The 12,364-nt window shown below is 40.2% G+C and overlaps 1 protein-coding gene across 2 annotated transcripts in view; it reads left to right on the top strand.

Moving 5' to 3' along the window:
• CACHD1 (cache domain containing 1) overlaps positions 1-12,364 on the top strand; it is a 234,246-nt gene that overhangs the window by 178,175 nt on the left and 43,707 nt on the right. For both annotated transcript variants that reach the window (XM_060304780.1, XM_030865831.2), the window contains exons 13-16: positions 1,840-2,008; positions 6,717-6,859; positions 7,539-7,720; positions 8,619-8,729. In XM_060304780.1, coding sequence (XP_060160763.1) covers positions 1,840-2,008; positions 6,717-6,859; positions 7,539-7,720; positions 8,619-8,729 — 605 coding nt within the window. The remainder of the gene's footprint in view (positions 1-1,839; positions 2,009-6,716; positions 6,860-7,538; positions 7,721-8,618; positions 8,730-12,364) is intronic.

Genomic DNA, 12,364 nt, shown 5'->3' with positions numbered 1-12,364 from the left:
GGAGAGGTGAATAGGTACTCTTCTTGTCCTCAAGAATAAAATGGATTCTTCTACTAAATATAATTTAAATAGATTTAGTTTATGTTGATAATAATAAGTTAAACTGCTTAGCATCTGTAGATATAGCAGGTACTGGTGGATTTTTTCACTGAATTAATTTAAAGGTAAAATGAGAGATTACGTTAGCAGTATTAAGAGATTACTACTCTGTCACTGTGTAACCCCAGTCCACCTTTGAGCATATGAGGCTCCATGCTGTGACAGAAGGAGCTATTGACCATCAGAAGGTATTGCAATATTCCTGTGTTACACGGTCACGGTTCACTTCAAAACATGAATCCCATGGACAGTCAGTGAAAAAAACCACTCCCCAGTCACGGAGAGCTCTTCTGGATATGTTATACATAGTTCCTTATTGCAAAGACTGTTTTTTTCGGCTAAGAACACAATAGGAAGAAGACCTGTATTGAAATCTGTTTTCCTTTCCAGCTAAAAACTATTTATAAAGTGTTGCTTTTAGATGCTTAGGGTAATTTTTTTTTTCTCTCTTACAGAATTGACCCAATTATAAAATTATATTCTGGTCATTCTGGTAAAGTTTTTGCCTTTTGGTTCCTTAGAACATGCAACACAGGAAACAAACTCAAAGGATGACTGTGTGAGATGGGAAGAGGGGAAGTAGTAAATGCCACTTCAGAACACTCTGTCACTCTCTAATTTGTTGGGTGGAGGAAGAGGATTAAGTTTGCTAATCTAATTGAATATCCTTGGCAGCGGTACTTGAAAGCAATTCCAGGAAGATGCAAATTTCCCCTGTGTTTAAAAAGATTCTGCAACCATCCTCACAAATCCTACATTACTCTGAACTCAAACCTGCCTAGTTAAAAAATTTCTCCTTGATCGTTAAGTAAATCCTTTGAGCTGCTTTGGTTCTGACCATCTTTAGTTCTGACTTAGCTGGTTATCACTCTTTTCATTTATTTACAAACCATCTTTTAAATAGATTCTGTTCATCTCCTAATATAATGGACTTAGAGAAGTTTGGCTTTCTTGTATTTTTAAGTCAAGGAGCTGGAACTAAGTAGTTTGACTTGGCTTTTGACTCATTAGTGGTCATTTTTCCCACCAAGTTTTATTCAAGCATCCGTTAGTAGGAGCAAAGTGAATTTGAAAGTACTCCTGTCTCTACATAGGAGCTTAAATAAGGCCAAGCTACAGCACACTTGCCTTTCCTTGTCTGAAAGGACAAGTCAGTCCAGCCTTGCAAGGGAGCTCTAGGATTTGCGCTTTTCATGAGTCTGAGATCCTAGTCACCTCCAACCAAGAGCAAAGAAAGCATTCGTTGGGAATAGAATGAGTAAACCAGATTCTGGGTGGACTGTGTTATATGGATTTATCATTGGCATTTAAAGTAGTCAATTCTCGGCACAGTCATTTCAAAACCAACTGTATATTTTAAAATGCATTTCAAACCCAAACAGAAATAAGTTTTGTGTTCTGATGCCGTGTCCCAGCTTGTATCCATTAACTTAAATAAGCAAAAGAGGACTAGGAGTAGGTACTGTTTCAAAGGAACTATTTTCTGATCCCTTCATTAGCTCCATAATTTTCTGTTACATTCATTAATTTCCCTCGATCAGAAAGGAAAATACAAATTAGAAAATGTAATCTTTTGCTAGAGCCATTTTCTACTGCCCCATGTCCATGTCTTTCCTTCACTCATCAAATGTTTTTCTATGTGGAGTAGAAGACAGAGAGAGCAGAAAATAATGTAGGCAAAGTCGCTCTCCCCTGGAACTTTCATTTTCTGTATTAGAACTTCTTTCTTGATTTTTCCAGGTGCAAGACACTTCCTTCATTCTCTGTATTGTGGTGATACAACCGGAAATACCTGTCAAACAACTGAAGAACCTCAACACTGTCCCCAGCAGCAAGCTACTGTACCACCGGCTGGACCTCCTGGGCCAGCCTAGCGCTTGCCTCCACTTCAAACAGCTGGCCACGCTAGGTAAAGCCCTGGTGCTTCTCAGCTTCCTTTGTGGTCTTCCTCACAGCAGCTCACCATGAATGTCAGTTTGAATTAAGATGTTGAATACCTGCAGTGCCAGTGTGGGGAGGCAAATGTAAAACCAGTTTGAGGCCTTGCCTGGTATCAGGTTCTCCATCAGACACTGAGATGAAGATTTGTACGTTGGTGATTTGTTAAGGATGAACTCTCAGAAGAAACTAGCGAGGAAGTGAAGGAAAGAGGATAAGGAAGGAGGAGAAAGCAAGCAAGAGTTTGATTTTAAGTGACATTCCAGCCTCAGCCTAATCCTGTGAGGGGCTTTGGAGTGTAAATTACATCGCAGAGTTTGCCCAGACTCAAGAAAGGGAGCTGGACTTTTGTATTCCTTAGTCACTTTCAGCTTTGTGCTAGGGCTGGACAAAGAGGTTTTAGCAGCTCAAACAATGTCCATCAAAGAGAGTGACAGGTATGGCCCACTAGAGGCAAGCACACAGATACAGGGATGCAAGGCAGGAGGTGGAGAAATGGTAAAGGGTCTAAGGGTAGCATACCTATATATCTAGATAGCATATCTGTAACTATCACAGGTCCCTGCTTGAAAAGAGCTCAGGAGATAGGCAAATAATTCAAAGGAAGCAAAAGGGAATTTACATGTGTTCTGTGCCCGGTACTTTAAATTCATCCTCTGAGTTGAACTATTACAGATGAGGATGTTTGAGTTTATTGAAATACATAACTTTCCCACGGTAACACAGAAAGTAGCAAGGCTGAGATGTGGTTCATGCTTCTCCCATGCCTGATTTGCCCCTTTTATTGCATGCTGCCATGTGCAAGGCACATACTAGGCATCCATGGTGTAAGTTGTCAGTACGTCACAGTGTAGTCACAGTACTTTAAAACAGGTATTCTCTTTTTCACTGTTGAAAATACTTAGGGTTCAAAAAGTGAATAAGAATCATTAGACAACTGGAAAACTGAATAGAGGGGGCACAGGTGGGAAGAGGATCAAAGATAGAAGTCACCAGTCTCTAGGTTCCAAATGAGAGCAGTGGTGTTTGGGTTTCTCTTTTGAATTCCATCCTATAGAGTTTCTGCCTGGATATGAGATCAAGAGAGTAGGCAGCCTAAGTAGTCTCATCTGTGACACACTCCAGTGGTGTGGACAACTTGGAGAGGGCCAGGGATGGCAACTTGGATTTTACATTGTTTGTTTGTTGTCATTTAGGTTTGTGAGAAGGGGGGGGTGCCTTCCGTTTCTATACAAAAGAGTATGTATGTCCTTTAATTCATATTTTTAAGAAATGCTTACAGAGGACTTCCCTGGTAGTGCAGTGGTTAAGAATCCACCTGCCAACGCAGGGGACATGGGTTCGAGCCCTGGTCTGGGAAGATCCCACATGCCGCGGAGCAACTAAGCCCATGAGCCATAACTACTGAGCCCGCGTGCCATGACTACTGAAGTGCGCGAGCCTAGAGCCCGTGCTCCTCAACAAGAGAAGCCACCACAATGAGAAGCCCACGCACTGCAACGAAGAGTAGCCCCTGCTCACCGCAGCTAGAGAAAGCCCACATGTAGCAACGAAGGCGCAATGCAACCAAAATAAAAAAAAAAAAGTTGTCTTTAAAAAAAACAAAAATGCTTACAGGAAAGCTAAGATATGCATGATTCCCTTAGCCACTGTGGGAAGAAGCTAAACACTACTACACTACTGCTGGTGCAAATGAGGTCACTATTTTTATTTTTTTATTCTTTTTAAAAAAAAATTTATTGAAGTATAGTTGATTTACAAGGTCATTCTTTTAAAATTTGAGACAGTGAAGTGCAGCAGTTTTTCTTGATGAGAAAACAGCTCAAGCCTAGATTTTTTATTTCCTTTGGATAATCGCTCATAGCTACACTGTCCAATATGGTAGGCACTAGCCACATGTGGCTTTTGAGGACTTAAAATGTGACTAGACCAAGTTGAGATTTACTGTAAGTATAAAATACGTGCTTAATTTTTTGTATTGATTACATATTAAAGTGATAATGTTTTGGATATATTAGCATCTATAAAATATACTAGTAAAATTAATTTAACCTCTTTGGTTTTGCTTTTCTTCATGTGGCTACTGGAAAATTTTATATTACAATTGGAGATTGCATTGTATTTCAGCTGGACAGTGCTGCCTCATAGAGATGCCCAGAAAACGTAGAGCTTTATCAACTCCCATACTTTACATAGGACTAGTGGGCTGATCCTGGGGCACACAGACAGACCTTATGCCAGTGTCTGACTTTCAATGGGTGCTCTTTCCACTGTACCACCCAACTTCACTTTGGCCATAGAACTCCCCCCAGGACAATGTGTGGAGAAGTCACCAAGGGAAGTTTAGTAACAGTTGGTAATGAAAATGAAGCAGGATAATTGAAATATTTTTTAAAAGGAATGGAAAATAAGGGAAACAATGGCAAATAAGTGGTTTCCATCTAATTTCATTGATGATGGGGATTTTGAGGCAAGGTACTAAATGTACGTCAGAGCTCCCTTCAAGAGGGCTGAAGGAGGGAACATTGTCTTTCTTGGTACACAAAGAGGCAAAGAGGAATTTTAAAAGAGTATATCATCCAGTGCAATTAAGTACACAAGTGTGTATATAAGTACCATGTATCTTATGTAAATTAGAGCTATGTGTCTAGCTCCTGACTGTAAAGCTTTGGGTCCTATATATTGGTTTTTTCTCTCCTTCAATCCATGTCACTACAGGAAAGGCCCACTCCCCAAGTTGTCTGTCCTTCCCTTCCTCTGGCCCAACTCTTTTGTCCCTGAGACATTTCTTATATTATTGTGTTGTTCCAGTATTGCTGTTTTCCTCTTTTTTCTTTATCCTTGTCTCTCCAATTGGTTCCTAAGCTCTTTGAGTTCCAGGACAGTCCTCTCTCTCTGGCCCATCCTTGCACGGAGGACCCCATGAGTATATACACATGAATTCACTGCTAGGCAACCTAACTTTTTTAAGCCTCTGCCTTTCTTCTCCTTGATATGAATATAATAATAACTCCCAAGCTATACCATGATGATATGAAAGTTAAAGGAGACATAGCATTACTGGAAGCATTGTCTTCTGGTAAAGGAAGACTAGGTAATTCTGACCCATCCTGCTGGGTTCAACCAAAAATCCTGGATGGAACCTTTTATAAAGTTTTTGAAAAGTATCAGAGAACTAACCTAATCGGTAGTGGACCTAAGTCTAGGAGAATATAAGAACACAGAGAAGGAAGCCAACCCCTAAAGCGGCTTTTACAGTGCACATATTTATCAATACAGAAGAAACAACTGTGAAATTGTGCTTTAGGTAGCTGCTCAGGGCTAGGAAGAGAGGCCAAAATCAAATCCAAGGTTCTCAAAAGAAGAAGACTCACAAGGAAACTCCTCCCTTCCACACACACATACATGCTTTTAGCAGAGGTCCCAAAGGACTATATCTTTAGGGTAAAGGTGAATTGGAACTAAATCAGCCCTTGACATGGGATTCCTGTCATCTGAGTTGTCTAAGGAACCTCAAGCATTCACTCATCGTGGACTTGTTGAATACCAAAGTCTCCCTGTATAGCACTTAGGCCAGTATCCTGTCTCCTTATTGGGAACTGTTTCCACCTTACCATCTCCTGCCTCATCTTGGTGTGCAGCACAAGATGCAATTACCCTTCTAGAGGAAGATATTCCCATCCTGTTAAGCCTCAGCATTTCCTACAAATTTGTTAAGTACAGTGTCCAGTCAGAGATAACCAGGCCACAAGGAAACAAAACACTGTGACTGAGAACTAACAAAGGAATAGAAAAGGACCCACAGATTTAAATGAGATAGGACATGTGATAGTGCTTTCTAATGCTTTTAAAAATATACGATTGAAGAGTAAAATTTCAGAGACAGAGATGTAGTGTTTTCGTTTCAAAATGTAATTCATTGCAAGGATTTCTGTCGTAAACAGAGAACTGGGCTTTTCCTCTTAGATAAGACCAACAATTAAATATGTGTATATTAACTACTCCGTTTCCATAGATTTTGTTTATGCCATGTTTGGCTGTCCCCGTCTGTGAGAAGAATTTTTTTAGTTGATTTTTGCGTCGACTCCACTATTCCATTTTTCCTTCTTCCTCGATAATCATACTAATATGAACAATAAGAGCTAACACTTACAGAAGCACTTGAGTTGTGCAAGCTCTGTTCTAAATACTTTACATTTATTAAATTGTTTGCTTTGTGTATATTAACTAGTATAATACCATAACTCTATAAGGTCGGCGCTGCTATTTCGCCCACTTTGCAGATGATAAAAACATCACATGTATTACAACTTGCCCAACATCACACAGCCAGGAAATGGTGGAGCCCAGGCTCAGCCCATTCTGGCTCCATGTCATATGCTGCCTCCTCGACCCTAATAAGTGTAGGATATTATATGTAGACCTAAGATGTGTTGACTATTTGTCATTCTCAGCTCTTGTATCTCTTTAGGTTCACTCAGGACTGTAAGCTCCCTGCAGGGAGAGGATCTGACTTTTTTCTTTCCCAGCTCCTTCCAGTGTGGAGTTCTTTGCTTTCCTTAGGGAGGACTTTTAAGCCACCACAGCTGACAGATGGGCAGAGCCTTAGCCATGCTTTTGTTTGGGCCTGAGATGCAGGCTCCGTGTTCTCAGGCCTGCTTTGTTTGCTTCTCTCTCAGAAAGTCCAACCGTCATGCTGTCTGCTGGCAGCTTTTCCTCCCCCTATGAGCACCTCAGCCAGCCGGAGACAAAGCGCATGGTGGAACACTACACAGCCTATCTCAGCGACAACACCCGCCTCATTGCTAACCCGGGGCTCAAAGTGAGTGCTGTCCCGGGGCTGCACTTCTGCTGCACCCCTCCACAGGCCTGGGAGGGGGTCCTGGTAGGGAACCTTTGAAGTGGGAAGCCAAGCTCTGGATCTGTGCCTCTCAGCTGGAGAGCCAGAAAGGCAGAGTGTGTGGCCCAGGGGAGGCTGGCCGGCGAGGACCCTTCTGATGGATTAAGAAGCCCTATGGGCCAGATGAAGAATCTCTTTAAGGCCTTAGATGGACTAGGGGCTTTCTTGGTAGGGGGGTGTGAGTTAGAGACCAGTGAAACTTTCCAGCCCCGTTTTTCCCAGGGGAATGAAGTAAAGTGCCCCTACTGTCTGTTGAGATAAATACGATGCAGTTTAAGAAGCAGAGATTTAGGGGGTGTGTGTACACGTGTTTGTATGTGTGTCTGGGTGTGTATTTAGTGCTGCATTATAGGATCTTTCCTCTTAAACACAGAAAGCCTAGCTAGGATGAACAATTAAGTAAATCACACGTCCACTGGCTATATTTCAGGAAGCTTTTGTTTCACCAAGTTTGGCTGTATCCATCTGCTGTGGAAAGATTTTTAAAAAGTAATTGGGCTTGGCTTCTCTGCAAGAGAGCTTTGGGAAGCTCTGCCAGCAGGCCTCTCTCTTTTCATGTGAGTCTTAAAGGATCCCTGCTATGTCTTCCTTTGTTTCCCAGTTCTCTGTCAGAAATGAAGTAATGGCTACCAGCCACGTCACAGATGAATGGATGACACAAATGGAAATGAGTAGCCTGAACACTTATATTGTCCGCCGTTACATAGCAACGCCCAATGGCGTCCTCAGAATTTATCCTGGTTCCCTCATGGACAAAGCATTTGATCCCACTAGGAGACAATGGTGAGTTTTAGGGGCTTCCATTATCAAAGGTTTCCCCCCCTCCAGTCCTGAAGAGACATGATAAGTACACACAATAAAGCAACTTCAGGCAGTCATATTTAAAGAAGATACTTTTCATGACAGTGAAAATATGTTTTTGAATCATTTTTTAAATGTAATATTAACAAAAGCTTTGTAGGCTTCCTCTGTCTACAATGCTTTTATCTCTTCATTGAAATTTTGAGACTGAAATACTTTATACTTGGCCATTTCAATTCCTAGTGGTTTGAATCCCATCTTGTATGCCGTGTGTCCCCAGCGGGTATACTTAATGTCACTGCGTGTGATGATGGCATCAAATGACAGCTCGTATGTGACCTATGAAAAATGAACACGTGTAAACTGAAAAACACTTTTTACTTCTGGGATTTATTTTGACTCTGCTTTTCAAAAGCAAAAACTAGTCAGGGGTATAGCAGGAGGGCAACCTGGGCATGAAAACAGGATTTCTAGCATTGTGCCGCTTAGTAACTGAGTCACTCATGAGTGGCCGCTAGTTTTACTGCCTGTTCCCCCACCTTTACCAATCCAGGGGACATTTCTGGGTGCCCGGTTGTATTTGTTTCCACTTGATTTGTTAATTTTTGTTTTAGCCTCGAAAACATCTCTCCTATAGACCTTATTAAAAGCTCACATATATACTGAGCTCAGCATCTTTTTTAAAGAGAATTTCATATTTTTCTTGACCCCTTGTTGCTGATGCTACTGTCAGACATAAAAGGGAGGAATCCTTTTGAACTTGAATGTAACATAAGCACCATTTATAATATTTTTTTAGGGTCACGAGCTCACTTTTCTTCAAAATGTGCAAAGTTGTTGTTCATACCCTCAAGGAACGACTTTCTTTGGTCTCCATCAGGTATCTCCACGCAGTAGCTAATCCAGGTTTGATTTCTTTGACTGGACCTTACTTAGACGTTGGAGGAGCTGGCTATGTAGTGACCATCAGTCATACAATTCATTCATCCAGGTAATATTTCAATTAATTTTTACTCATTTCTTAAACACATTAAGGATACTTTGAAAATCTGAATAGAATAGTAGACACCAAGAATTAGTGGCAAAAGTATGACCTTTGTTGTGGGGCAAGCTGGGGTTTGAATATCTTCTCTAGCTGTGCCATCTTGGATACCCTGACCTTCCTCCTGATGTCTGTAAAATGGGGATAATACTTACCTCACACGATTATCGTGTGATTGAGGCAGTCAAAAGCACTTAGCCCTGTTAGTGGCCATGAGGGTGCTTATGAAAAAGAAAAAGAAAGATGTTAGATTCAGTAAAGCAGTTCCTAGAAATGCCAGTCGTAAACCAATCAAAGAAATAGCACCAAGAGCCTGACAATTATTATTATCAGAGAGTGTTTTCTCGAGAACAGAGTAGTTTTAGTGAAGAAAAAAATGTATCAGGACTTGAGATTGTTTCCTTTTGTATTTGGGTCTCTTTAGAATTATATAGGGGTTCGTTGTTGTTGTTGTTATGGTTTTGTTGCTGTTCTTACTTTGTCCTTGCTCTCTCTTGAGGAATGAAAAAGCGTTTTGAAAATTGATTTTCCAAGCATGCTATAAAATGTCAGTGTTACTGTAAATATATTTAGGGTGCTTTACATTTTAGGCTTTTGAGGTTTCAGCATTTAAGCTACAAATGTCAGTGAAATGTTGGTTACAGAGGCAAGTCCAAACACATTGTTTTAATCCCTTCATTATACAAATCGCTGTTTTTCCCTAGCAACCAATAAAGACCATATTTTGACTGGTATCTGTAATGATGCCTTAAAATTTATGGGAGACAGATTTTCTTGCTTAACTTTAGGCTTTTCACAGTGCTCATTATATATCAAATGGCTGACATTCAGTAGAATTCTTCTAACTCTAGTACGTTGGAATCAAGAATTGGGAAGCAGTGCTGTGTGGAATTTCAATATCATGACCTGTGTCTCCATGGCAGGGCCCTGCTGCCAGCCAAATAGTGATTTCTTTTCAGGACATGGTATCTGTTTGGCTCCATCCCATATAAACAAGTAAACATTCTTTTAGAACAGATCTTTTCAATGTTTTCATTAACAGGCCGTCTGTAGGGCATACACCTACTATTGTCTGAATAGCAAAACTTGTCATTTCTCCCATCTATTCTAAACAATTGAGAAAAAGTGAACAAATGTGGTTTCTTTGAGGAGGCAGCAGTCACCTTGGTCTTTGATGACAAGGACATGCCCATGGCCGGAATTGGGCTCTTAAAGATGTTACTGGGGGAGCAGGGAGAGAATGCCTACCTACCTGTGTGTGTCTTCCTTAGGCTTTGACATTCCACCCGGCTTCTCCCATCTGCCACTCATTATCAAGAGCCGTTAGCTTTTCCTTCTACACAGTATTCTTTTTGTTGGGCGGGGGGAGGAGGTCACAGAGAGGTACAGATTTTTATGCTCATATACATGTTTTTATTAGAATTTGGATGGGTGGAAGAATTTTCATTTCACTTATTGATAAATATTTATGGTGTCAGCCCAAATGACACATGATGGAAATATGATGGGCTTTCAACTTAGAAAAAACCTGGGTTCAATTCCCTTATTTGGTTACTGTTTATAGTGTATTTAGCCCACACAAGTTTAGCTATTCGAGTTTAACAAGAGTTATAAATGGCCATTTAAATCCTGTCCATCAGTCACTCAGTGAGAGTATATTTCAGGAATAAGTATCTGCTCTTGCCTTAATCAGTATGCAATCCCATGGACTTGATCATTTGAACATTTTCCGTAGCTGAGCGTGTTTTTATTATTTAAAGCCATCTATTTCATTCACCATAGTTTAGAATGCAAGTCAATTAACGCTTCTGGTTTTCAACCAAAGCAACTATAGCTTTAATGGGTATATTCATAGGTGGGCTCTGCTGAGGTACTTTTTCCAAATGATTACCAGTGATTTTGGTCTCATGTGCCAACTGGAGAACCTGCCCTCCTCCTAAGATGTGATTCCACTCTGAAAAAGCGGATTTGTCATTTACTGTTTGTATGACTATTAACAAGTTCCTTTCTGCCTTGGTTTCCTCACCTGTGAAAGAAGTATATTAGGGCCTATCTCAAATGATTATTTAAAGATTACTGTAAATAATATATGTGAGGCTCCTAGAACAGTGTGTAGCCCATGGTCAGGGCTCAATAAATGTTAAATACTTTTATTATTATTATGAGCCTCATATGGAAAGCAGAGGTAACAATGCCCAAATTGAACTAACATAATGAAAGTTAAAGATAATGCATGTAAAATGCTTAGCACTATACTTGCCAATGTCAAATCCCCAATAAATGGTAGTTATTTTTATTATCACGCTATTCATGCTTTAAATTTCTTGCATTTTAATGGGTCAGAAGAGGGAACTTAAGCTAACGTTCAACTTGTTGGTGAAGCACTCTAATTCTCCCTTGGTTTTCAGAAGCGGTTGGGCTGAGAGCTTGAGGACAGGGTTTTTCAGTGCTCACTTCTCAGTTAAACAGTTTCTTTCATCAGCATTATTAGTGGCCTGAGAATCTACGTATGCATTCTTTGGAGGATGATAATGTGGTAGTGATGATGAAGTACAGTCAATGATTAAGGGGCTGGTTAGACAAGTCTTTGGCAGTGAAAATCTCACCAAAGCGCTGCAAACAGCATGGACCGTTGTGCTGAGAAATGTAGGCTTAGTTTGATTTTTCTATGGTATTCTTTATGGGTTTCTATAGTAACCATGTACATTTTTTAAATGCAGGTGAAAATATGAATGCTAGACTTCCATGGGCCATATATAATAGATGCTTTTACTTCAGCACATTTATCATCAACAGGGGCAGATGGCAGTCATACAGGGGAATTTTAGAAACAAAATCAACTTGTCCCACAAAACCTGAATTGTACTTTTCACTGAGGCAGCTATAGTATTGTAGAAAGAACCAGATTTAGTCTCTAAACCATAAATAAAAGGTGCTCGATCTTCTTTAAGTCTTTTAACCATTCTAAACCTATTTTTTCATTTATAAAATAGGAACTATAATTCCTTTCTGATGTCTTCACAGGAAATTAAGTAGATGGTTTAAAATTGCTTGGAAACTCTTGAGTACCATGCAGATCTAAGGAGGCAGAAACCCTATTGGTTAGGAATATATGCTTTGGAGTTGAAGGCACTGAGTTTAAATCCCTGCTTCTACTAGTTATTCACTGTGTGACTTTAGCTGAATACTTAATCTCCCCAAGCTTCAGTTTTCTGGAAATAATGCCTCATAAGGTTTCTGTGAGAAATCATTGAAGTGATATATTCAGATGCCTACCAGAATGCCTATAAATTGTGAACATTCATAAATGGAAGCCGTTACTATTATCGTAATGATGGCTGTTGTTTAGACTCGTCACTCTTTCCTGAACCAGCAAGAGAAGTTTAGACTTCTTCTGACTAATACTTCAGCAAAATATTCTTTTCTACAATGCACAAATCCCATAAGGTAACTGAGTCTTGGAGTTCTTCCATGGGAGAATTTAAGTTACTTAAGTAATAATAGGGGCTCTTATTGAGGCAATAACCTCTCAAAGGCAATCCCACAACATGGTCTTCCCCCATCCCATGCCAAAAACAGCTTTG

This window comes from Globicephala melas, chromosome 1 (assembly GCF_963455315.2).
Source record: "Globicephala melas chromosome 1, mGloMel1.2, whole genome shotgun sequence".
Classification (NCBI taxonomy): domain Eukaryota; kingdom Metazoa; phylum Chordata; class Mammalia; order Artiodactyla; family Delphinidae; genus Globicephala; species Globicephala melas.
Note: the sequence above shows the minus strand (reverse complement) of the source record. Positions and strands in the feature narration are given on the sequence as shown.